Here is a 27,943-nt window from a genome sequence, read left to right as displayed (position 1 = left end):
AGAACTCACACACTAGACCATGAGTTTGTAGAAGCTTCCACCCAGCACACAGTGTCCAACCTACAGCCCCCACCTACAACCCACAATTAAGCCTGAGCCCAAACTGACAAGCAGAAGGGAACTAAATCCAGAGTCTGCAGAGAAATTTGGGTGCTGGTACCTGGGATGCTCAGGGGTCTGAATAGGAGCTTCCTGGGGGTACGACTCTGTTTCCCAGGCCTGTCTCCATGGTTCATGGTAGAGGACAGAGGACACATGGTTTTCCCACATAAAATGGGGACAGAACAAGGCAAGGAGCAGCTGCTGGGAATGCAGACAGGCACCTCCTGCATCGTGTGTGTTCATGCATTTTATCACCTTATCTACTTATCATGTTTCCACATCTTTACACCTTCCTGCTGGGGAGAGACAGCCCCTCGTGGGTCCCCAGTCCTCAGAGCAGCACAGCCCAGGCTGGAGCAGGCCTTTCACATACACACTAACCCACCCAGAGCACCGCCTCGCTCTGGCCCGCACACCAGGACACACTTCCTCTGCCTTCATCATCCCAGGCCCAGGTGCCCGGCACAGGGAGACGCCCCTCATCTCTGAGCTACTGACATTACTCACCTGGTCCATCCAAAGCTGATCACCTGCCTGCCCCTCCTTTCCCAGGGAAAGGCCAGTGAGACCAGGTCCTCAGCTGCCCCTCGCTCCCTGTCTCCTGCCTGCTGACCCCCTGGTCCTTCCATGTGGTCTCATGAAGCCCCGAGCTTCCTGTTTGTAGGACCTGTGAGTGTGATAAACTCTGTTTTCCCCTGGTCCCCTCCTGTGTGTCCTGTGGAGGCCGTGCCTGACTGACATCTCATGAAAGAATGCAGCCAATTGGTACTAACGCAGGAAGGTCTGGTATTGAGAGGGGGTCTTAGAGACATCCTGTAACTGCCTGTCTTCAGGATTGGTTGTCTCACTTGGGCTCTGCCATCTGTGGAAACTGTGTCACGTGGGGTTTCCTGTGTGTGTCTCTGTTCTGCTCTCTGTGGCCTCATTTGGAAACAGTCAGCACCTCCTGTCCTAAACTGTGGGCAAAGGTAGGTGTCTCTCTCCAGTCAGGGTGTTGTGGGGTCTGAGCACATGCCCAGGGGCCTCTGGAGCTGAGCTCAAACTCTGGATCCATCCCTGAGCAGAGAAGAGAGAGAACAGGCTCAGCCCTGTCCTGGGACGGGCTTCATTGACCTTTAACCTATGTCACAAAGGGCCAGCGGTCAGCACACCCCAGCCCTGGGCATCAGAATAGACAGTGGGGAACGAGGGAGCTGCAGGTCATGAGCACATGTCCCTGAGTCATCAGTGACCCCACAGCCGACACCACCTGTCCCCCCTGACGTCCATCAGAAAGGGATGGGGGGTCCCCAGTCCTCAGACCAGGATGTGGGCTTCCTGGGACCTACAGATGATTGACATGGAGACAAAGATCTGTCTGCAGCCCTTCTCAGGATGCTCCAGAACCCAACCCTGCCAAGTGTCCTGTTATTTTAGTTACTACTGAAGAGTTTCTGAAAGTGGGAAGAGACTTGTGATGTGGCTACAATAATCAAGACTGTGTGGCATTGGTGGAGGGAGAGACACACATCAATGGAGCAGAATACGTGGGACCTTGGATAAGCCAAGGGTTTCCTGATGTGACACAGACAGTACAGCCCTAGGAAAGTGATAAGAAATGGGACATTGGGAAGGACTGGCTTTTATTTTAGGGTTATATGTACAACTAAATTGACTAAAATATTATATCTCAATATGTCTATAAATGTTTTTGTAACTAAGTATATTTAGTCTGTTGTCAGCATGTGTCTGCACATAATGCTAATCACGTTAATGATTATTACAAATATACATAAGTTTTAAAACCTGGTGATCTACTCAACTAGTCCAGCATTTAGTTTTATACTCAGAGAAGTAGGGCTTGTCTTTGACCTTTTTCAATGTATCTTACAGATCATATGCTCTTTCATCCCAGACTCAGAGGCTGTAGGAATTCAAACGAGAGACCCTACTGGGCCCCCTAAGGACCAGGGGAGCCTGACTCAGTCCCCCCCACTTATAGGAACAGGCTGCCCCACATGCAAATTTCTCCTCAGGCTCCAGGGTAAAACCCTCCTGGGGCTGTGAGCTCCCAGCTCTCTCCTCACACAGGCTGAGGTCTCTGGGGAAGGCAGAGCTGTGGTCTAGAAGAAGATGACACTGCTGGGTCTTCTCCTGTGCCTGGTGACAGCCCCCCAAGGTGAGGGTCTCAGGTGTCAGACACGGGTCTGTGGGATGGATGTGACTGCACGTGAGTGACAGACTGATTCTCCTTGTCCCCAGGTGTCCTGTCCCAGGTGCAGCTGCAGGAGTCGGGCCCAGGACTGGTGAAGCCCTCGCAGACCCTGTCCCTCACCTGCACTGTCTCTGGTTACTCCATCACCAGTGGTTACTGGAGCTGGATCCGGCAGCCCCCAGGAAGGGACTGGAGTGATCTACATTAGTGATGGGAACACATACTACAGCCCGTCCCTCAAGAGCCGCACCTCCATCTCCAGAGACACATCCAAGAACCAGTTCTCCCTGCAGCTGAAATCTGTGACCACCGAGGACACGGCCGTGTATTACTGTGCAAGGGACACAGTGAGGGGAAGTCAGTGTGAGCCCAGACACAAACCTCCCTGCAGGGGCAGGAGGGCTGGGCTGCAGGGGGCGCTCAGGACACCAGGGGGCGCTCCTGACCCACAGAGAACAGCTGTGCACCTTGCAGGGGGAACGGTTTCTTTGTTTGGAGCAGGGATTTCCTCTCAAACCTCTCAGCTGCCCCCGGGGACAACACTTGCTTCTTGTTTCTGGCTCTGTTTTCTCATATTCTCACTGCAGACAGCAAGTGAAGAAGGGACACTGTCTGTTTTCAGATGACATATTGCAGTGACTGGGGACCACTCCTTCACCAAGTTCCTGGGTGTCCTTTATTTATTGATTGATAAGACGACCATCCTGAAGGCTCTTCTAGAAAGGAGCAGATGAGCTCTTGACAACTTTAAGTAAAACGTCGTGTTAAGCTCTTCAATACACAACAAAACGTGCCCCAGAGGGTGTCTGCTCACATAAGTAGTGACCAGGTTTCATGCTGTCTCACGCTACTTGATCAGCACACACACACACACTCACACACACACACACACACATATGGACTCACACGCGTGCACTTACACTCACACATGCTCACAGACACACTCACACACAAGCACAGAAAACTCACACACCCACAGGTTTTAGAAAAATAAATACATTCAAACAGAAGCCGTCATACAAATGTGCTCTGAGTGCACATGATGTCGCATATGATTTCCTCTAACCTGTGTCCAGATACCTTCCACATGTTAATGTACCATCAGCAATACTTTCGGTGCAGATGGTACTTCCTCCTAATATTGTTGCTACATGTACTTTATAGATGACCTTTCACTAGAATTTGTTTTATTTTTACCCAGTACAGTAACAATTACTTTTTTTGGTTTAAATTAAAATTTATTGGGGTGACAATTGGTATTAAAGTTACGTAGATTTCGGGTGTACCATTTTGTAATCCCAGAGTAACAATTATTATAAATAAAATTATGTCTCCATATCTTCAGAAGTGATTGCCACACAAGGTTTGATAACATCCATCGTCTCATATGGATATAAGAAAAGAGAAGAAAACAAAGAAAAGAACAAGGAGGGAAAGTGTGTTTTCCTTGTGCTGAGTACTTTGAGGCTCGACTCCCTCAGCAACGTCACACACACCGCACAGCAGTGTGAACTGCAGGCAGCGAGTTGTCCATTACATCCCAGCACTCACTGCTCCTGAACTGGAAGTTGGTACCTTTCCATCACCATCGTGCACGTCTCCCACTGCCCGACCCCATCCATGGCCATGACACACACGATCCCTTCTGTATGCTTCTCTTTGGATTCCACACATAAGTTAGATCGTACAGTGTTTGCCTTTCTCTGTGTGACTTACATAGTTTACCATTATGCCCTCAAGGTCCGTTTATGTTGCTGCAAATGGCAGCATTTCCTTCTTTTTATGGCTGAATCGTATTCCATTATACATACTTTATTCACTCACTTGTTGATGGACACTAAGGTTGTTTCCATGTCTTGGCTACGGTACATAACGCTTCAGTCAACATGGGAGCACAGATAACTCTGCAACATGGTGACTTTGTTTCATTTAGATAAATACCCAGCAGTGGGATTGCTGGATAATATGATAGTTTTTTTTTTAATATTTTCAGGAATCTGCATGCTGTTTTCTGTAGTAGCTGCACCCATTCATTTACCACCAATAGTGCATAAGGGTTCCCTTTCCTGCACATCTGTGCCACCATTTATTATCTCTTTTTTGTTGTTGTTAATATCGATTTTTCACTTTTTTGAAATTTTTCTGTTTTGTTTTCTGGGGTACAGTTTTAGAGGTTCATTTACAATCTAGACATTATCACACTATCAGATATATAATTTGTAATTATTTTCTACCATTCAGTAAGTTCCTTTTCATGACGTCCATTGTGTCTTTCTAATGCACATACAATTTTGAGTTTCATCTATCCTGATTTGTCTATTTTTGTGCTTGTATCCTGTGTTTTGATATTACATTGAATAAACTATTGCCAAATCCATTGTCACGAGGCTTTCCTTTGTGTTTTCTCTAGGGATTTTACACTTTTACGTCTTATATTTACGTCCTTAAACCATTTTGAGTTAATTTTTGTGTATGGTATATGATGGAGTTCAATTATATTGTTTTGCAGGAGGATTTCCACTGATCCCAGCACCATTTCTTTTTTGTTTTTAATTTTATTAAATTTATTGGGGTGACATGTGTTAGTAAATGATGAAATTCTGTATTACATCATCTATAAATCCCATTGTGTGTTCACCACCCAGAGTCAGTTCTCCTTCCATCACCATATATTCGATCCCCTTACCCTCATCTCACCCATGCCCTCTGTAACCACTATACTATTGTCTGTGTCTATGAGTTTCTGTTTCTCATTTGTTTGTCTTGTTCTTTTGTTGTTTTTGGTTTATATACCACATATCAGACCAGCACCATTTCTTGCTGACACTGCATTTTTCCCATCAGGTGATCTATCAATACAGGAAAATAAAATGACAAAATTCAACATGTCTTCTGACTTTAAAAAATCATGCAACACAGTGGGAATAGAAGGAAACTGTTACATATAATAAAGGCCCTATATGAAGTGTATACACAACTTCATTCTCCACAGGGAAAGAAAAAAAGCTTTCCCTCGAAGACGAGGAATAAGACAAAGGAGCCACACTCACCACTCCCATCCGTCACAGGGGTGCAGGTCAGACCCAAAGAAATTTCACCAAAAAAATTAAGTGCAGGGTCCAAATAGGAAAGGAAGACGTACAACTAGCATTGTGACACAGGACATGGTCTTATACGTGGAATACATTTTACCCCATTAATTAAATGGAGTTTTCCCTTTGCAGAAGAGTTTAATGTGTGTGTGTAGATTTGTTTTCCGTTGTATGTGAGTTTGCGCATTCACTGGACACAACAGTAATTTAATGCAGATCTGAGTGAACAGTTTGTGCACGTGTCTGTCCATATGTGTGTGAGTCCATTCGTGTGTGTGTGTGTGTGTGTGTGTGTGTGTGTGTGTGTGGCCAAATTGCAGGGTAATAATATTTTCATTTCTATCTGTCACCAGTCCATCTTTTGATAATAAAAAGCTTTATTTGAGAAACTCTCCTTGTTACATGCACTTATTTCGCTTCAAAGAAATCAATTTATTCGAAGCAATTCATTCTTCATCATAAATTGAGTGTGTAACCAAATGTAGGCCCATATACTCTTTCCAGGATTCTGAAACATGGATTGACCCGAGTATATATGGGGCTTACCTGTCGCCGGGTCATTCTGTGAGAGGCAGTGACGTAAGTCCAAGGCTTATCAGGTGTGACCTTGACTGACACTTTCAGCCCTTTGCAAGCTTCCTCCAGGCTCTTCCTGACGCTGAGGGCACTTTGCCTGTGCAGTGTTCTAACAGCTTGTCACTCAGGCATGTTTCATGCTCTTGGCCCTGAAACCTGACAATAGACTCCGTACAAGCCACACGTGTTCAATCACGACAGAATTGTGGGTTCACAGCAACACTGCAGGACAGGGAGTGACCACAGTTATGGAAAATCATGGAGCTCAGAACGGCCAGCATGGAGGGGCACACAGAGCGCTGGATGCCCTAGAATGTCCTGGGTCACGGGTGAGAAGAGGGGAGGCCGACGTGAGGTCACTGAGCCCACAGAGGTGACTGTGCCCCCTGACGAGGTCCATGCAGGGACCACCCTGTGGGGTGCACACGCAGTGGGAATACGCCCATGAGCTGCACTTGTTCACACAGGAAGTGTGAGTGATGTGTCCACTGACCCTCCGTCTCCTAACCACAGGGAAGCTCGGACACGACAGCGGGCTCAGCCTCCTGCTCTGCCCAGGCTCACACCTCAGCCCTGCAGGCAGGAGGAGCACCGTCCAGCCAGTTCTCCACTCCCCCTGCTCTAGGACAGAACCCCCAGGGCGAGGGTCCCTGGAGGGGCATCCACACAGAGGATACTGTCTGTGGGAAGAGGGGTGTCACAGCCCAGACTCCATCCCCACACTGGGCACTTCTGAGGGCTTGTCTCCTGGGACCCAGTCCTGAGTCGGGTCCCCATGGAGAGCAGACGTGGAGCCCACACCCAGGGCTCGCTTCTCCTGCAGCACAGACTCGCTCCCCTACTTCACAGACCTGAGTCTCCCATAGGGGTCAGCACCATGTGACAGCATGCAAATCTCCCCATCCCCCTCCGTGGATTTAAAAGCCAAGCCCTGGCCTGGGACAGTGACTGTGCCCCACCATGGACACGCTCTGCTCCACTCTCCTGCTGCTGACCGTCCCTTCCTGTGAGTGCTCTGGTCAGGACACACTCAGGGATGGGGGGACTCCAGTTCTTGTCCAGAAGTAGCTTCACCTTTCTCGTGCTTTCTCCACAGGGGTTCTGTCCCAGGTCACCCTGCAGGAGTCAGGTCCTGGGCTGGTGAGACCCACCCAGACCCTTACACTGACCTGCTCCTTCTCGGGGTTTTCACTGAGCACTACTAATATGGGTGTCGGCTGGGTCCGTCAGCCCCCCGGGAAGGCCCTGGAGTGGCTTGCAAACATTTGGTGGAATGATGGTAAGTATTACAGCCCATCTCTGAAGAGCCGGCTCTCGATCTCCAAGGACACTTCCAGAAACCAGGTGGTCCTAACAATGACCAGCATGGACCCTGCAGACACAGCCACGTATTTCTGTGCACGGAGGCACAGAGACACAGCCCAGGGGGCTCCTGTACAAGAACCCAGGCTGGGCCTCAGCTGGGCCCCCGTGTCTGCAGCACAGGAACATGTGGGCACGCGGCATTTCCTGCCAGGCTCTGGGGTTCCTCCCCACCCACAGCCTCAGAGCCCCGTCTTCCCATCTCTTCTCTCCTTAGAAGACCCATGGCCCTGTGAGTGCTGCATGCAGGTGAGAGGCTGAATTCTGTTTCATCAGCAACCTGACAAGGTCAGGTACGTGGACGCAAGGTCACCCACAGGATGCGGCTGTTTCATGGGCTGCTGTCCTTGTAAGTGACAGAATACAAACAAACCCAAAGTCAAGTTTGATTAAAATGCTGGATTTCATGTTAAAGTAGCATTAGCTGATAAGAAATCCGCGTGAATTCCAGAGTTTCATACCCCAGCTTCTCTTGCCATGAAAAAGGAAAAATGGTCCAAAATGCACAAATGAATAACGTACGAAATGACAGCACAGAAGGACTGCGCTCTCCTCATGGGGTGTCTGGCAGTGGCCGTGCACAGATGATGGTCATCGGATTCACACGGGAAGTGCAATGCACAAACCTTGCTCCAGGAACTTGATTTTGTGCCCAGAGAGCCAGGACAGGCCACGAGAGTGATACACCCAAACCTGGAAACAGGAAGCCTAAGCTTGACTCCAGAAGTACCTGTATTACATCTGACGAGCAATCTGTCTAAAAATATACAGCAAAACATCTCTCAATGTGTCTCAAGTTAAACTCTGAGCATGAAATTAGAATTCTCATCATTTTATGAAGATCATACAATAAAGAATCACCAGAGTCTACAAATTAATAAAGAAATAAAGTGTTAACATATGTGAATGAGTGACTATGTCACCAGTTTAAGACATCAGAAAAGAAATTTTTCAGATAAATTGCATGTGATGAAATTATTTACAGGCAACTAATAATCATGAAAATTATGTTTGTCAAAGCAGGTCACACAGCCAGACCAACTGTCAGTGCGGGGACACTGCCCATGTGTAGCTACAGAGACGAAAGGCAAATTTGGAGTTCCTGAACACGAAATTCAGGGTGTGTGTGTGTGTGTGTGTGTGTGACTGTGTCCTACTGAAGCCCAGATGTGGAGTGGGCTTTCAGCTCCATGAGTCTGCACCTGCAGATATAGTCAGATGTCACCTCCAAACAGAGGAACTTCAAGTAGATGAGAGGCCCCCAAAGCCCCCTGAGCTTGTGGACTCAGGACAGTATCACTGCATGTGGCAGCCCCAGGAATGGTCTCCCTGGAAGCTTCATAAGCCTCTTACTTGGGGACAACCTTCAGTGTCATTGGGAATTAGTGGGGCCAATTCACTATGTCTAGAAATGAGGTCAAAGCTTGTGGTGTCCCTGAGGGAGCATTGTGAGGTCAGGGCACAGACATTTAACACTGGACTAGAGACGCTAGAGGTCATGCCCTGTGAGCCCAGACAGGACCCTCCCATGCAGGGCACAGGCTGGGCTGCAGGGGCGCTCAGACCCATCAGCAGGGGCTGCAGCCCCGGGAGCAGGTGGGGAGGGAGAGGGGAAGGGGTTTCCTCTGAGGGCCCAGGGCTTCCTTCCTCTTTATAAAAACATGTAAAACGAGGTTTCTGCAAGGACTGCTGAAGTGTCTGTAAAAATCCTATTCTACTAGGAGAATTTACCGAACACAATGAGCAATAAAATCAAACTTAAAATGAGTTTTCCACGACTTCAAGATGTCTTACACCAACAACATGAATGACAAAGTTAGTTTTACTAACTTGAAATTTTAAAAATTGGGCACACATACTGAACCCCGGATTGAGACATTCAGATCAAAGCCCAGAACAGGCACAGATGGTCACCGTGTCATTCAAAAGGGCGGTTCTGAGTGAGAATCTTGTCCTGGGGGGGCTTGTTCCTCAGTGCGAGGAGCTCTGTCTGCACAGATTCAGGGACCTGGCAGGGGACACATATCCCCCAACAGGGATTAGGACTTGGACCCTCAGACGCCCACTGAGCATGGTCCTGTGTCATTGAGCTTCTCTCAGGTGGGTCAAGTCTTCAGCTATGAAACCCTCTGCTCATGAATATGCAAATGAGCCCAGGTGGGCGGGGTTAAATACGGACATGTCTGTGCCCTGAGAGCATCGCCCCACAGCCACACGCTCCCCTACAGACGTCCTGACAGCACAGCCCTCACCATGGACTGGAGATGGACAGTCCTCTTCCTGGTGGCAGTGGCTACAGGTAAGGGGCTCCCCAGTCCCTGGCTGATGAGGGGCCCTGGCCAGTCACAGGGAATCCACCCACTCCTGTCTCCTCCCCACAGGTGTCCACTCCGAGGTCCAGCTGGTGCAGCCTGGGGCTGAGGTGAGGAAGCCTGGGGCCTCAGTAAAGGTGTCCTGCAAGGCTTCCGGATACACCTTCACCAGCTACTGGATGCAGTGGGTGCGACAGGCCCCGGGACATGGGCTTGAGTGGATGGGATGGATCTAACCAATGGAAAGCCAATGCATAAGTTCCAGGGCAGAGTCACCATGACACCTCTGTCAGCACAGCCTACATGGAGCTGAGCAGTCTGAGACCTGAGGACACAGCCGTGTATTACTGTGCGAGGGACACAGTGAGATGACCCACATCCTGAGAGTGTCAGGAACCCTGAGGAGAGGGCAGCTGTGCGGGGCTGAGGAGACGACAGGGACGATGAGTCTCCTGACTTCTTCACACAGAGTCAGGAACCTGAGACGAGGAGTGAGGCTCTCAGGGCACCTCAGTCATTCAGGGGAAGGTTTCCAGGCTCCAAACGACCTCAAGGAAGAACCAGGGAAAGCGTTTCCTGAAAGGACTGTCATGTGTCACTGTCCTTGCAGAGGACACGTCTGGAGCCTCCGTGTTCTCTGAATGAGGGAGGTTAGTTCACGATCACCTGGGATCACTTGGGGGAGGCAGAATCTGGGATTGGCCTGCAGTGTCTCCATAGGAAGTTCTCTCAGTTTCCCTCTTTGTGAAAAATGAAGATGAGTCTGGGAGAAGCTGGGTATAAGGAATTCAAGGGTGAATTTCTACTTCCCACCTGTGCCCAAGCACCACACACACACATGGGGGACCATCATGACATGTGGTGACAACGTCATGGGTGACAGGTGTTCCAGGTCAAGCACAGTCTACGTCAGCTCACCGTCCCCTCAGCCTCTCCTGTAGGGGTGAGTTCCTGAAGAGGCTCCTCTCCTCAGACCCCAGCCTGCAGGTGTCCCTGTCCCTGGGGAGTCCTGGGGGTCCTCACACAACAGGGAGCAGTGGGGAGACGCTGGATGATGTGAGACTCACGACCAGCCAGTTACTTTCCCAGGACAACTGAATCTAATTACCACACACTCAGGGCTCAGAACTACTCACATTGATTCCCTCACAGTCTGGGGCACAGAGCGTGCGGTCATTTTCACTGGACGATATCAAGGTGTTGGCAGGACCACACACCCCTCGGAGGCTCTGGGGGGAGGCTGTGCTCTGACAATGTGTGTGTTGAATCCTAACCCCCATGGAGGGTTGTTTTAACAGGTGGGGACTTGAGGGGTTAGGTCATCAGAGTGCAGCCCTCAGGGAGGGGATCAGAGCCTCTCTAATGAGACCAGAGAGCTTGCATGTCACTTCCACCCTGTGAGGACACAGCAGGAAGCCACCGGATGTGAACCAGGTAGAGGGCGCTCACCAGTGGTGACCATGTGGGGCCTGGGTGTTGCATTGTCACCTGCAGAACTGTGGGGAATAAATATTTGTGGTTTATAATGTACCAGGATATGGAACTTTTTATAGCAGCCCAGATGGAATAGAATGGTAAAGACTGTTTATGTTTATTTTCCAGCTTCTACAGGTGCTTTCCTTGTATCCCATGTCCTGTTCTTCCAACGTCACACCAGGAGGAGGTCACCTTCCATCAGAGGTCACATTACTCTCTTCTCCTGGATCTAATCTCCCTCTGCTAAGAACACTGTGGATGCATCAGGAGTCACTCAGAAAACACAGGAAAACCTTTGCTTCCCCTGGTGCCTAAATAAACCAAGTATGACAAAGGCCTTCTCCCATCAAACACTCACAGGTCCAGGCCTGACTCAGACCATCTCAGAGCTCCCTCCCCCACATATTCACCCGCCTCCCACAGGCCAATTACAGTTAGAACCTCCCAACATCCCCCAAAAGCTGACTCATGAAAACATGAAATCCAGTCTGAAATGTATGAGCACCATCATCTCAAAAGTCCCAAATACAATCTCTGAATCAGTTATGGGTCATAATTTGGTTGATCTATCCTGGGGTAAAAGCCTCTCTGTCTGTGACACTAGAAGACAAGTTGTCTCTTAAAATACAACAGCAGGGCAGGCAAAGGGTAAGAGTTACGGACGCTTGCATTCCAAAGAGATGAAATGGAGGGGTCAGGTAATGAAAAAGTCTGTGCACAGGAGGGTACACAGAACTTGTGCTCCAAGCGTCCCACACTGATGCTGGATACAGGGGAAGGGACACAGTCTGTCTGCAGGGGCTTTGGGACAAAGGCGCACACCACCAGGGGGCGCTCGGGACGCGCTCAATTCACGTCCCGGGAGGAGTTGGCTGAGGGCTGCTCTCCTGTCAGGGTTTGGTCTCCGTGCTCCTTAAACCTCCTCCTGACATTCACGCAGCAGAAACTGTTTTCTAAAGGTTCTGGAAACGCAGAAGTGTCCCCCCTTTACTTTTCCTATTAGAACTTTATTGACTACATTCCCCATATGACACTACACATCTGTGTGACTACTTTCCAAATTATAGCTGACATCAATACTGTTTTATATTAGTGTCATGTGTACAGCACAGTGGTTAGACATTTATATAAATTATGGAGGGTAGACATTTATATAATTTATGGAGGGAACCCCCAATAAGCGACTGCCCATCTGACACTACACAGTCTTCACAATCCTGCTGACTGTATCCCCCGTACTGTACTTTCCTATTTAGAATACGCTGTCACCATGGTGATGTGCACAGTTCCCAAGGACCAGGCTCTGCGATGACTTCCTCTCCTATAATCATGTAACAGCCATGAGTGTGGGACAGCAGTGACTTCTATGTCATAGATGAATAATCAACCTTAAATAGCAGCATTCCTCCTGATGTTGGGCATTCCGAATTTACTTCACCAATTATTCTATTATATTAATTTGTTGAAGATTTTTCCTGACCTTCTAGGCAGAGAGACTCTGTGTAAATGGCCCTTGTGCTTACTGATAACCCACAGCCTCTCCATCAGCTCCATGACTCTCTCTAACTTCTCAGGGTCTCCAAGTCCCAGGGATAGAAAAGCATCTTGTCAACACGTCCGTCTTCTTGGTCTCCTCGAAGGTCAGGAAGCCAGAGGTACCCAGGGGCGAGGGCACCACCACCACGTGTACACCGAGTGCACTCTCACAGGATGTGCAGCCCGGGCCCCTTTCCCAGGGTCACATGTGTCCCCAGACCCCAGGATCATCTCCCAGGAAGAAGAGCACATCCACCCCTCACTGCTGTCCAGCTGCCCATATAGCTCAGCATGTGCAGCTCAGGAGGCAAACACTGAGGTCTGGGCCTGACGGTGATGGGAGGTGAGGGCAGGTGTCCTCCTCCTCAGTGTCCTGGTGGAGACCCAGGGGGCTGTTTCCACAGGGCAGTGACGTGGTGTGGGGATGCTGCAGACGGGTGAGGACACACCATGACGTTGTCAGAACTGACATCAACTTTGAAATACAATTAGGGATCTAACTTATAATATAGACAGACTGGGGATTCTGGTGGATTGTCAGTCAGTAGGTGTCAGAGGAGAATTAAGGGGTTATTTTCCTTTTCTGCTTCGAGGAACATGCATGAGGACATTTCACTAGATACAATGTGGCTGACAATATACATTTACATCTTCCCACTGCTATGTCTACACACCAGTAGATTTAGTTATCAGTCACTCAATTATATATTGAGATGGCACTTGTCCGTATGTCATCAAAACTGAGCAGCTCCACATATACCCTCCTTTGTTCACTAAGAGTTAAACATGTTTGTTCCCCACTGTGAAGTCACAGCCCCACACTACTGACAGGGTCTCCTGTCCCTGCCATGGTGGCTGTTTCCCTGCCTGCTGGTCTCCTGCACGAGAAGCCCCCTGAGCTGGGCATCACCACAAGTCCCTCAGGTGGGACACTGGGAATGACCCAGTGAGAGGACAATGGGTGGGGCTGTTCCTACTCGTGCTCCTGCTTCCAGGTCCAATAAAATGCCTGTAGATTCAGGTAAGACCTGCATCCTCCTGATCTGGGCCATTTACTGTGGTCAAATATGCATCATTAAAGCTACTACAAGAAAATAAATGGACAATTGGTGAGGAAAGACTTACAGACAGTAACATGCAAAACGTCACACTTGTGAAATTACATCTCCATGAACCCAGATTCTCCACATTCTTAGGTAAATACTACCCTGCAGAAAGTCAGACATGTTTCATTACGGGAAGAGGTTCTGGAACCTCACCTGGCATGTCCATCCCTGCCCTGGAGTGGGATGGGGGAGCAGTGGGGTCCATGGGGAGGGTACAGGGCTCCCTCTCAGCTGATATGTACCCTTGGACATGTCACACGGCTCCTCTGGGCTGCCGTGTGTAGCTTCACCTCTGCAACATGAAGGTGGGATTGATACCTCGGTCACTTGTTCTGGGTGCTCACATACAAGTGAAATGAGGTAATGGGTGCTGAGCACTCACTCCAGCACCGTCATGTGTAATAAATCATGTTTTCCTGAACTCTCACGTGACCACCAACTAACCAGGACACTCACGCCTGCATGAGGCCCCGCCTTGTGTAGGTGTCCAACCCCGAGCTCCCTATATGGAAGGAGGACATGCAAATAGGGGCCCCTCTGCTGATGAAAACCAGCCCAGCCCTGACCCTGCAGCTGTGGGACAGGAGCCCCAGCCCCGGGATCCCCAGGTGTCCCCATTCCGTGATCAGGACTGAGCACAGACGACACACCATGGAGTTTGGGCTCAGCTGGGTTTTCCTTGTTGCTGTTTTAAGAGGTAATTTATGGAGAACAGGAGACTCTGAGTATGTGAGAGAATATGAGTGAGAGAAACAGTGGATGTGTGACAGTTTCTGACCAGGACGTCTCTGTGTTTGCAGGTGTCCAGTGTGAGGTGCAGCTGGTGGAGTCTGGGGAGGCTTGGTGCAGCCGGGGGGGTCTCTGCGACTCTCCTGTGCAGCCTCTGGATTCACCTTCAGTGACTACAGCATGGACTGGGTCCGCCAGGCTCCAGGGAAGGGGCTGGAGTGGGTCTCATACATTAGTAGTAGTGGTAGTTACATATACTACGCCGACTCCGTGAAGGGCCGATTCACCATCTCCAGAGACAACGCCAAGAACACGCTGTATCTGCAAATGACCAGCCTGAGAGCCGACGACACGGCCGTGTATTACTGTGCGAGGGACACAGTGAGGGAAGTCAGTGTGAGCCCAGACACAAACCTCCCTGCAGGGGACAGGGGGCTGGGCTGCAGGGGGCGCTCAGGACACCAGGGGCGCTCAGGACAGCAGGGGGCGCTCAGGACACCAGGAGGTTTTCAGAACCAACAGTGGCTCCTCAGGACCACCAACGGGCACTCTGCACCACCAGAGACACTGTACCACCAGGGGCACCCAGGACCCACTGGGTACAGGGAGCAATCCCAGGAGCAGGTGCCGATGGTGTTTAAGGGCTGGTTTCCTGTCAGGGTCTGGGATTTCCTCTGCATATAGCAGTTCCTCCTGGGAACCTCTCTTGCTTCATGATTCTGTGTTTACCTCTTCAGTGTCCGAATCATAGAGGTTTGTTGTAATAGGAGGAAAACATTCTCACATGTACACACTTACACCCACTTACTTATTGGGTGAATGCCAGTGAGTCAGCACATCTTCTGCCCTAAGTCACCTACACCCAGAAAGAGCTCTGCTGGCCTGAACAGTGAAGCACAGCACCACACAGCTCCTGGTCCAAGCCGGCAGCAGGGCCGTGTGCTGGGCTTCAGGTAACAGAGACCATAAACCCAAAGCCAGAGAAAAGACTCCCAAGGGTGGAGCTCTTGACTCACCATGCTCGTGGCACCAATGGTAGTTGAAACCACGCAGATGAAAGGATCCACCACAAGTGATTACGTCACACACACACTCACACACGCACTGTCAAAGGTTTGTCACCTCCATCATTGAGGTGTCTGTTGAGGCAGGGCAGGTCTTCCAGCAGGTCAGAAACACTTGGTAGATCCAGCAAAGGAGACTGGCTCAGGGTTTTGTGATTCAGTTGTGAGGGACAGCGGGTCCTGCTCACAGGAGGGGCTTGTGAGGTTTCAAACTCCTCCTGCAACAAACAAGGGAGAGCCCGTGCTTTCTCCTCAGATTTCACACATGTGCACAGAGGGAGAAGAGGGAGGAATGAACCTTAATATGTTAGCGTCGAACATCACAAAATAGAGTCTGACTACTTACTCCACTTAACAACTATACCCAATGAGTGAAGAGGGGATAATGACCATTATGAGTGGAAAACAGTTCTATTTCACAGAAAACGGGAATGATTACATGTAAGTAATAGCAGGAGCAGCAGCAGCAGCAGCAGCAGCAGCAGCAGCAGCAGCAACAACAACGACAACAGAGATAGAAATCTTCGTCCACAGTCTGAAGTGGAAACTCTCCACGATCCAAGGTCATCAACTTGTTCTTAAAACTCTGTTCAGCTTCTGCTTCCAGACATGACAAGCTTCCGCAGGATCTATGCAGGTCCTGTTGGAGGCGCTCTATTACAGTAACCTTCCAATTGGGTCAAATTATGAATTGAGCCTTTAGTTGATTCTATGGGCCAAATGTTTGTGTCCCACTAAAATTCACTCATTGAACCCTAATGCCCAATGTGATGGTGGTAGCAGGTGGGGCCACTGGAAGTGCTTAGGTCATGGGATGGAGCCCTCTTGAATGGGGTTAGTGACCTGATAACAGAGGACTGAGAAGGCCCTTGCCTCCATCCACTCTCTGAGATTACAGTGAAAACAGAACCGTCCAGGATGTGGGCTCTCACCAGACATCAAATCTCCCAGCACTCTCACCTTGGATTTCACAGATTCCAGACCTGTGAAATACATTCCTGTTGTTCATAAACCACCCAGTGTGTGCTACTTTCACACCACCTGGAACGGATCCAGACTGTGGTGCGTCGACAGCCACGATTGACTTCTGGGAGTTTAACTGCTGCATCTGTTGTTAAAACGTGTGAGTTTCCTCCCAGTCATGTTCAAGGAGTTTTCTCTGACGTTTCTTTCAATAAAACCAAAAGTCCTGGTTGAAGATCACAGGCTGCAAACAGAAGTAATGGAATGGAAGCTTTAGAAGTGGGTATAATCCATGAACCCTCCCAAGATTGTAGCACATCTGTGTGCAGCGCTGTTCTGGGGTAAAACCCACAAATTCATGGTCCTGCCAGTAACCCAGCCACAGGGAGATTACTGGTGCGTTCTTGAAGTACTGGACATTAAGTCCACTACAGGACCTTCAGCCAAGGGCCTTAACTGTTGATCAGGTTTGGTCATTTTAGTTTAAGTGTCCTGTTTTCCAGAGATTGTGCACAGTAATGGCAGTGTGGTATCTGAGTGACAGCACCGTACAGCAGGTTGAGCAGTGGCTCATGGAATGTGTGCACCTCAGTCACTTGATATAAATGTCGGTAAGTCACTGAGGCAGGATGGATGGCAGACCAGGAGCTGAGAACATCTAGGCAGTTAAAATGCTCTGTGTGTGTTTATTCCTTCTTTCCACTGTCCTCCTCTGCTCTGAAGCATCTCAGTCCACAGAGGCACAAAGGCACTGACTGTATGTTGAAAACACAGGGAGCACCTTGCAGTGCCCAGCACCAGCCTGCAGATGGTGACTAACCTCCCTGCACTTTGACGTGTGGACAAGGACACAGGGGAGTTCATCCTGAGTGGGAAAATCACGGAACACTGTGCAAGGGAATGTCTTTGTAAATTAAAGCTTGTGTCAAGACTGGTGGTGTGTTTAACACCCTCGGTGATAACTCCACAGCACAGACTAACCAGCCCTAGAAAAGCCTGGCTTTCAGGGCGGGCTTGTCTCTCCAGTCCATGGAGGACCGTCCCCAGTGGCTCCACTTCTCTGTCCCTAAGAGGAGGAGGACATGCAAATGAGGTGCCCAGGTGCTGATAAACCCAGCCCAGCCCCTGTGCCCGCAGCTCTGGGACAGCAGCCCCAGCCCCAGGGTCTCTGCAGTTTCCATTTGCTCCAGAAGTTAACCCAGGGGAAGCATCATGAAGTTTTGGCTGAGCTGGGCTCTCACATTGACCATTTTATATGGTAACATAATGGAGAAACGGGGGGCCTGTGTGTGTGTGTGTGTGTGTGTGTGTGTGTGTGTGTCTATTCTCCTAAGCACAGTGTCTCTTGTCTGCAGGTGTCCAGTGTGAGGTGCAGCTGGTGGAGTCTGGGGGGAATCTGAGACCTCCTGGGGGTTCTCTGCGACTCTCCTGCAAAGGCTCTGGATTCACGTTCAGTGACTATTATATAAACTGGATCCGCCAGACTCCAGGAAAGGGCCTGGAGTGGGTAGGTTTCATTAGAAACAAAGCTAATGGCCACACAACAGAATACGCTGCATCTGTGAAGGCAGATTCACCATCTCAGAGAGGATTCGAAGAGCACTGCTTATCTACAAATGGAGAGTCTGAGAGCTGAGGACACGGCCGTGTATTACTGTGCGAGGGACACAGTGAGGGAAGTCAGTGTGAGCCCAGACACAAACCTCCCTGCAGGGGACAGGGGGCTGGGCTGCAGGGGCGCTCAGGACACCAGGGGCGCTCAGGACACACCCAGCACAGACCAGCCCCAGGAGCAGGTGTGGTCCTGGGGAAGCAATTTTCTGTTGGGAACAGAGATTTCCTCTGAAATTTCTCAGCTGCCCTCAGGGACAAGACTTGACCATCTTTGACTCTAATGTCTCTATTCTCAGCAGCCAACACACAAAGTGGAAACTGTTTCAATGACATTTCACCAGTCACTGGTGCCTTTCCTTCACCAATTCCTGATGTCCTGGTTGTCACAGAGACCATCCTGAGGGCTGTCGTCTCCCTGTGGTTGGAACATTTCCCACACAGAGAGACCCCAGCATGTCAGGCCCCTGTGTGCTGAGCTCAGGCTCTCTGCCCCCACATGCCCACGGTGTCCCCACAGGGCCCTTCTTCCACAGGCACACTTGGCTGCACAGGAGAAGCCCCAGGACCTCAGATCCTTGAACTCTGTAGTCCCCACATTTCAATGGCAAACTCTAGGTCTTGATTTACTTGATGGAATTGAACACACCTTCTGTCATGCCTCTCTGTCCTAATTCTCACTAAATCCATGTTAGACCCTGTTTTCCATGGGGCTGGAGCTCTGCTCACACTCCCAGCTCTGCCCACAGTACCCGTCACAGAAGGAGGTCCAGTAAATACTTGGGCATTCACGTGCCCCCATGTCATCTAATCCATCTAACATGTGTGTCCGCTTGTGGACACCCCAGGGCAGGTTACACTCAGGTGGTTTGAAGGGGCCCTGATGATCCCACATGTCATGGAAACATATGACTCATGGTGACACAGGCACTATTGCAGGACAGGCCTGTGTCAGGTGGGGACACAGCTGGCTGCTGACCAACAGGCACCACTAACAAGTCAGAAGCCTTATGACACAGGACACCCCAATGGACCACATTTAGAGAATCACGGTGGACACCTCATAGGTGGCTCTGTCAAGACACTGGTCAGGGAACACAGTGGGTGTGTTGGTCACTTCTCATGTCACAGTGACCAGTCCATGTGCAGAGTCAGATATTCGTGAGCTAAAGTGATGGGAAAGACATGAAGTAGGACTGACAGGGAACTCACAACTGAAAGATTGTTTAGGACATTGAATTAAAAATATAGCAAAGGCATATGAGCTGAGTGTACTTAAGGAGTTGTACAAACAATAGCGAGGAATTGAGTATTACTCTCAGTACATTCATTTAAAATATTGTTTTCTCACTTTATATTCACTCACATTCCCTGAAAGTTTCAATCATTTGATTGTAGAATTAAAGAAAAAGCTACAAAAAAATGAACATATAGAGGGTGCCAAAAAAATAGATACACATTTTAAGAAAGGAAAAAAGTGTATTAAAATTGTCATACTCAACATATACCAATGACAAAAGATGAATACAAGTCATGTGTATACATATTGTGTCCGAGCCTGCCACAGACACTTCCTGAAGTAGTGAGGATTGAGAAAAAAATAGACAAGAGACAAAGATGGATCGGGAGGGCGAGCAGTTCTGACTAGACTGCTGCACCTGCTTGATTTTTCAGCTTTCTTTTATACAGACAGAAACAAGAAGGTTACATAAAGCGGCTGAGGCAGCAAGTACAGATTAGTTATGCAAAGTCTGACCCTGACTGTCTTTACCATAATTCCTCATCCCAGAACAGGTGTCTGTTTGTTCAGCTTATGGAGTTCCCTCAAATCCTCAACCTCTGCTTGTAGTTACATTTTCTTGGACGCTCCAGCTCACAATATTGGTACTGATATATCAAAAAACAGCTATCTGAATTTTACAATTAAAAGTGTAAATGCTGAAAGGTGTTCTCATCATCTGTCTTCATATCCTATTCTCTTTATGAGAAAAACATTGAGCTTAGATGTCAGTCTTTCATCCCAAACTCTTTGATGGAAGGAAAGAATCACGACAACGTGCCTGCCTCATGCAGCCTGTGTGGCTCAGCGTGACCACCAGGGGACAGGTCACTCCACAGTCCTGCAGGACACCTGGTGGGCGACCCCAATTTACTAGTACAAGAGACAAGATTTATTCTTGCAGAAGAGGCTAAAGATGTGGAGTTGTTTGAAGCCATTCACGGAAGAGAACTGACAGGATTTGTGCATTACTGAGAGTGTCTGCTGTGCTCTCAGTGTCACTAAATTCTTAAACTTTAACAAGGGCCCCTCACACTGATTTGCAGGGCCCTGACATCACAGGAGGTCTGCTGGTGACTTTGGCTTTAGACCCACTAAGGTCTTTGCTGTAAGGCTCACCATACTTAGGAACATCCATTCAGAGGGTCATGTAGGTGGGTGTGATCACAAATGCAGAGATTTCTTATTTAAGCCACGTGTGTTTGGATTTCCTGGATTCTGGAGAGACTAAGGAGCATCTGAGCTTCCCACAGAAGTGGCCTCTCGTTACTCTGAAGAACATTTCTGTAGGTCATGAGCACATATCCCTGAGTCATCAGTGACCCCACAGCCAAAACCCACATGTCCCTGACGTGCATCAGAAAGGGATGGGGGGGGGGGCAGTCCTCAGACCAGGATGTGGGCTTCCTGGGACCTACAGATGATTGACATGGAGACAAAGGTCTGTCTGCAGCCCTTCTCAGGATGCTCCAGAACCCAACGCTGCCAAGTGTCCTGTTATTTTAGTTACTACTGAAGAGTTTCTGAAAGTGGGAAGAGACTTATGATGTGGCTACAATACTCAAGACTGTGTGGCATCGGTGGAGGGAGAGACTCACATCAATGGAGCAGAATACGTGGGACCTTGGATAAGCCAAGGGTTTCCTGATGTGACACAGACAGTACAGCCCTTAGGAAAGTGATAAGAAATGGGACATTGGGAAGGACTGGCTTTCATTTTAGGATTATATTTACAACAAAGTTGACTAAAATATTATATTTCAATCATGTTTATTAATATTTGCTAACTGCGTATATTTAGTCTGTTCACTGTCAGCATGTGTCTGCACATAATGCTAATCACGTTAATGATTATTACAAATGTCCATAAGTTTTAAAACCTGGTGATCTACTCAACTAGTCCAGCATTTAGTTTATACTCAGAGAAGTAGGGCTTGACTTTGACCATTTTCAGTGTATCTTATAGATCATATGTTCTTTCATCCCAGACTCAGAGGCTGTATAAATTCAAGAGAGAGACCCCACTGGGCCCCATAAGGACCAGGGGAGCCTGACTCAGTCCCCCCCACTTATAGGAACAGGCTGCCCCACATGCAAATTTCTCCTCAGGCTCCAGGGTAAAACCCTCCTGGGGCTGTGAGCTCCCAGCTCTCTCCTCACACAGGCTGAGGTCTCTGGGGAAGGCAGAGCTGTGGTCTAGAAGAAGATGACACTGCTGGGTCTTCTCCTGTGCCTGGTGACAGCCCCCCAAGGTGAGGGTCTCAGGTGTCAGACACGGGTCTGTGGGATGGATGTGACTGCACGTGAGTGACAGACTGATTCTCCTTGTCCCCAGGTGTCCTGTCCCAGGTGCAGCTGCAGGAGTCGGGCCCAGGACTGGTGAAGCCCTCGCAGACCCTGTCCCTCACCTGCACTGTCTCTGGATTCTCTTTAAGCAGCTATCATGTGCACTGGACACGCCAGGCTCCAGGAAAGGGGCTGGAGTGGGTTGGTGCTATGTGGAGTGGTGGAAGCACAGACTATAACCCAAAGCTTAAGTCCCGGCTCAGCATCACCAGGGAAACCTCCAAGAGCCAAGTTTATTTAACACTGAAGAGCCTGACAGCTGAGGACACAGCCGTGTATTACTGCGCGAGACACACAGTGACAGGAAGTCAGTGTGAGCCCAGACACAAACCTCCCTGCAGGAGACAGGAGGCCTGTGCTGCAGGGGGCGCTCGGGGTCCACAAGACTGTGCTCCTATCACCTGGGGCACTTGTGACATTTGAGCTCAGGAAGGAGCCTGAGGGCAGGTGTCACAGGGAACGAGGGACAAAGGGAGGGAGTGTGCTGTCACCATGTAGTCACCTTGTGGGGACAGAGTCCCAGACAGCAGTTTCCAGGCTCTTGGCCTCATGCGGAAAGGTGCTGGCTCGCGTAGTAGATGGCCATCAGCTGTGACCAGTTAGCCATTGGCTACTGATATAACTGCCTGGCTGAGCTAGCAAGCAGATTGCAGTTAGCAGAGGTTGGCTGTTTGGCAGAGAAGTGGACGGGGATTGCAGATCATGTGGCTCCTGCCTGTGTCTCCAACCCAGCCACCAGCAAAAATATAGCGCTGACTCCCCTCCTATGGCTCCGTGGGTGTTCCTTTTGGCCTCACCATTATTTTCTTGTGTGACAGTGAGACCCTGCATGACACACCTTAATTTAATTAAAAATATGTACCAATAGAGACCCCACCCACCGCATCTATTCTAAACAATGACATGGTGTGTTAACTATTCAAACACAATAGATATTTACACATGGCAACATACACGTACTATATATTTTTTGCTTCATCTCTAAAATGGGTCAGTATTGAGAGCAGGAGTCACATACAGCTGACACTGCAGTAAATTCTCGGAACATAGTTCCCTGTATTGGTAGTCTTAGGAATCTTCAGCTAAAATAATAATAATAATAATAATAATAATAATAATATAGCATAATAATAAATTCTGCATGTTCATTTGTATAATATTAGGAAGAGTTAACTTTGGTAAAAGTTAATCTGAATTGGAGTTTAAATCTCAATATTCTTTTCTCAATGCACCTGAGAACATATACTACATCTTTCCATATACAAGCACTTTTTGCCCAAATTTGTGAGGAAAAAATAAGGATGAGCATTATCCATGAATAGTACTAATTCCATATTTATATAAATGTTTTGATTCCTTTATTTATGTTGTGAATTAACTGTGTAACACTACAAATCCATAAAGCCATCCATATGGAAAATAAGACCCTGGAATAGGACAGTCAATGTTGTTGAACTTATGATGAACTTGATGAAGACTTCCTGGCCTTCTGTGCATAAATATCGTAAATTTGTTGCCAGTACATAAAATTTCTTGTACCTTGTATCCGGTCTGTGTTTTGTAATTATTTGTTATATAAAATTTCTTGTACCATAATATGTTTTTAAAATGCTGAAATTCCTCTATAATACAAAATCAAGTACCTGTAAGTAAACAAAGAAAACTGTGAATTAAAAAATTAAAACAAAAGATTTTTCCCTGAGAGTTTGGACCAAAACATGGATGCACATTATACACAGTACATGGTACATCCCTCTTCGCTCAGCAGCTTTCAGGAATGCTGGTTCCCAGGCTGAGTCCCCGACCCTATAAAGAGCCACTTGTCCTCAGGAGAAAAGAGAAGAAAGACGAAAGCCTGACATGTCCATGGGTGAAGCAGCTGGTGCCTCGTTTGATTTTCTCCATCTTATGTGGCCCTCGAGGACCAGGTCCCTGGGATTCCTACGAGACAATGACTAAATAAATGACTTTATTTTATGCCATGTTATTATTGTCATACACACAGTCACACACACACACACACAAGTACACACAGATGTGTTTATTGTATGTGTTAGTAGAAGATATATTCTTATAAGAAGAAACAACAGTAATTGATTTTGACAGCTGTGGAGGCTGGAAAGTTCAAAATCAAGGTCCCTGATTTAGGTCCTGGTGAAAGGTCTGTTCAGCTGTAATGACCATGTTCTCACTGAGTTACACGCCTTCAATGATGGAGAGATCTCTTCCTCTTTGTACAATGCTCCAATCCTATTGGAGTTCTACCACCACATTCTGACCTCGTGTAACCTTATTTGCGACTCAAGCCCTAACACACACAGTCATTGAGCATTAAGAACTGTTGGTGGGAATGCAGACTGCAAGCTATGGAAGGCTGTGAGTTCCTCTTACGAATAGTTGCCATATGACCCAATTCTCCTGGTATCTACCCAAAAATCTGAAAACATTTAGAGATAAAGACACGTGTGCTCCAATGTTCATTGCAGCTTTGTTTAGGCCAAGACATGAAACAACCAAAATGTCCTTCGATAGATGAATGGATAAAGAAGTTGTGGTATATATACACAATGGAATACTATTTAAGAAAGATGATATAGGAACATTTGTGACAACATGGATGGATCTTGAGATTAATGCTGCGAAATAAGTCAGACAGAAAAAGCAGAGAACCATGTGATTTCACTGATATGTGGTATATAAACCAAAAGCAACAAAGAACAAGACAAACAAATGAGAACAAAACTCATAGACACAGACAATGGTTTGGTGGTTGCCAGAGGGTAATTGGAGATGAGTAAGTCGAATATATGGTGATGGAAGGAGAACTGACTCTGGGTGATGAACACACAATGATTTATAGATGATGTAATACAAAGTGTACACCAAAATATGTAATTTTTAACAATTGTCACCTCAATAAATTTAATTTATATTCATGACATGTTAGAGTGGTAATAATAAAAAAGATCCAACATAATTTGAAGGATTTCGACCCAAATATCCTACAAATTATATGCCAGAATATATGATGAAAATATATGCCTTCCCCACATGACAAAGACATTAACTTTCCCAACAATCCAAAAATTCGTACTCATTTCAGCATCAGCTCTAAGGCTAAGGTCCAAAGTCTCACCTAAGTACAGTCATCAGATCCTGGTGATGTGACCTGTGATTTATCCTGAGGCAAAATTCCTCTCCAGCTGTGAACCTATGAATCCAGACAAGTGACATGATTCCAAAATGTGATGGTGGGTCAGGCATAGGGGAGACATTCCCATTCTGAAAGTGATGAACAGGAAAGAAGGAAGGAGTGAAGGAACCCAAGCTGCTCTGTAACCTCCCAGGCAAATCCCATGTGATATTAAGTTTGGAGAACAGTCCTCTTTGGCTGGATGGCCCCCATTCTGTATCGAACAGGGTGATGGACCCACTTCCCAACCCTACTCAGGTGATCTCTCACTTTCTGGAGCCACTAGGGCAGTCTCACCACGGCTGTGAATGCGGGTCACACGTCAGAATCTGCCTTGGGGTCCCACCCCAAGGCTGTGGTTCCTGGTTGTGTCACCTTTGAAATAGAAGATCATTTAAATCTTTGAAATCAAAGAGTCAGCCCTGATGACCTCTAAGGGTCATTATTTCCTTTACTTACATGATATTGCATCTTCACTGCCAATATGAGTGTATAGAGCCCCAGAAAGTAGTTTCCAGGCTCTCGGCCTCACATAGACAGTTGCAGGTAGTAAATATTAACTGTGATTGCATGGCCATCAGCTGTGGCTAGTTCCTCAGCTGTAACCAGTGAGCCATTGACTAATATAACTGCTGTGCTCAGCAGAGAGGAAGGAGAAGAATGCTAGCAAGAAGATGGCAGCTGGGCTAAGCCATTTTGGACAGTGTGGATCCAGCCTCCAGTGAGTATAGTGCCGCCAGAGAGACTATAGTGGTATGACTCTACCTATGGCTCCGTGGGTGTTCTTTGGCCTCCTGTGTCCCTGCGTTCTTGTATGGCACAGAGACCCCAGGCAGCCCTGCATGACAAGTGCTTAGCAGGGTCTCCCGTGACAAATGAGTTATGATCTGTTTGTAGAATCCAAATAAACTTTCTTTCTGCCACAACCCTTGTCCCTGTGTATTATTAAATGACAGTGTATCTGCTGGTATAACCTCATCTCTACTCCTGGCTTATACTGAGACACCTGATTAAGCCAGTGAGGCGTGCCCATGATTTTATTTATCAAAGTGTTTTCAGCAGCACCTTTGTGCTCTCTTCACAGCAAGCTTTCTCAATTTTGTTATATGGAGGCCAACGTTTTTCAAATCTCCAAATTCTGATTAACATTTGATTAATACTGTCACCCTCAATCCATCTGTCTCCCTCACCTTTTACTAGAAGCAGCCAGGAGGTAATCCCTCCTACTTTTGTAGAAATCCCCTCAGCTGAACACCCAGTCCCATTGCTCACAAGGTCTACCTTCCACATAACACAGAAAACAGCTCAGCCAAGCTCTTGACACCTTATAACAAGGATCACATTCCTCAGGGACCCATAACCTGCTCCTCATTTCCCTCTGAGCCTCAGCAAATGGCTTTAGGTCACATTTCAACCTGTCCACAGGCTGCCTGTGGGGTCTCTGGTCGCTCACACAGAAGCAGGATATGGTGAGGCAAAAAGGAACACCTCAGCCATAGGAGTCATACCACTATATTCTCTCTGCACTATACTCTCACTGGAAGCTAGATCCACACTGTCCAAACCGCCATCCACCCTGCCAGCCCAGCCACCACCTGAAACCACTCTCTCTCTGCTAGCACAGCAGTTATATTACCAATGGCTCATTGGTTAAGCTGACCAACTACCACAGCTGATGCCATGCAATCACAGTTGGCCATTTACTACCTGAGCCAGCACCTGTCTATGTGAGGAGAGCCTGAAACTTCTCTGCTCTTCCCCCACAACACTGTGTTCATGATGACCTCGATTCTCTTAGAATATGAGCCTTCTCACAGCTCCGGTCTTCTTTCTGAGCTCTCAGCACAGTCACCTTTAACGTCCACAGCAATCTTGGAATTTCAGTGGGCACTTGAAAAATCTACTACCTTCACCATCACCTGCTTCCAAAGTCACCAACACCTTCTTGGTATTTGTTACAGCAACTCCCCACCCTCAGTACCAATATTTATCTCATCTGCTGAAGCTGCCATCAGAAACCAATGACCAGGTGGCCAGTAATATAACTGCTGTGGCTACACTGTAAAATAGGGGCTAGAGATGGTGGCTGAGCTAGCAAGAGCGGATTGCAGTTAGCAAGTGGGGTCGGTTGGCAGGCAGAAAAGCGGACAGCAGGTCGTATGTCGTGTGAATCCAGCCTCCAGCGAGACTATAGCGGTATGACTCCCCTACCTATGGCTCCGCGGGTGTTCCTTTTTGGCCTCATCATGTCCTGCGTTCTTATGTGGGGCGCGGGACTAGAGACCCCGCAGACCGCCTCGCAGGACAAATGGTGCAGAGAGCAGGGTCTCCCACATGACAAACAGCATCCACTGTGATAACTGGAAACACAGGCACATCCCGAGTCCAGGTGACTCTGCTCACCTGGAGCAGAAGCTGCTGGAGGCTCAAGCTGGTAGGAGCACTTCCAGGGGAGTATTCTGAGTGGATGGAGCACACGGGTGGGCTCCTGTGGGGGAGGGGTCCTGGGGCCACACCCCACACTTCTGGGGGCTTTCCCTCCAGACACCTCCAGGTTCTCCAGGGAGGATGCATGTGGGTCCCCTCATGTCCCTGACAGTGGGAGGGGAGGACAAACACTGAGAAATCCACCCAGAACTTACCTCAGGCAGACCCTCCAGGGGAAGGACTTTTCCAGAACCCTATTCTGAGTGGTGGGTGGGAATTCTTACCTATGACAGACCTAGGGAGGGGGTACAGTTACCAGGGTAACAGAGTCAGGAAGAGACTGTGGGTGCTGCAGGGGGGAAGGGAGGGGTCACAGGGAAGTGAGCTGACCACGGGAGAGCCCTTGAGGAGGTCACAGCCAGACCCAGGGGACCACCTCGCAGGTGTTTAATCCTAAGGATACATAACGTCACACACACACACACACACACACACACACACACACACACACAGCAGCCTCACCTGAGTCAGCTGACAACAGTGCTGCCTCCTCCTCCCCAAATTCTCAGGTGCCT

At 48.3% G+C, this 27,943-nt stretch overlaps 1 gene segment (V, D, J or C); it reads left to right on the top strand.

Moving 5' to 3' along the window:
* The first annotated feature begins 2,127 nt into the window (after positions 1–2,127).
* Positions 2,128–6,440, top strand: LOC109442096 (immunoglobulin heavy variable 4-38-2). The segment is given in 3 exon segments: positions 2,128–2,260; positions 2,344–2,643; positions 6,432–6,440. Coding segments are annotated over 3 exon segments (355 nt in total).
* Positions 6,441–27,943: the final 21,503 nt, after the last annotated feature.

Source organism: Rhinolophus sinicus, linkage group LG03 (genome assembly GCF_036562045.2).
Source record: "Rhinolophus sinicus isolate RSC01 linkage group LG03, ASM3656204v1, whole genome shotgun sequence".
Lineage (NCBI taxonomy): Eukaryota > Metazoa > Chordata > Mammalia > Chiroptera > Rhinolophidae > Rhinolophus > Rhinolophus sinicus.
The sequence above is the reverse complement of the archived record's forward strand: the minus strand, read 5'-3'. Positions and strand labels throughout refer to the sequence as shown.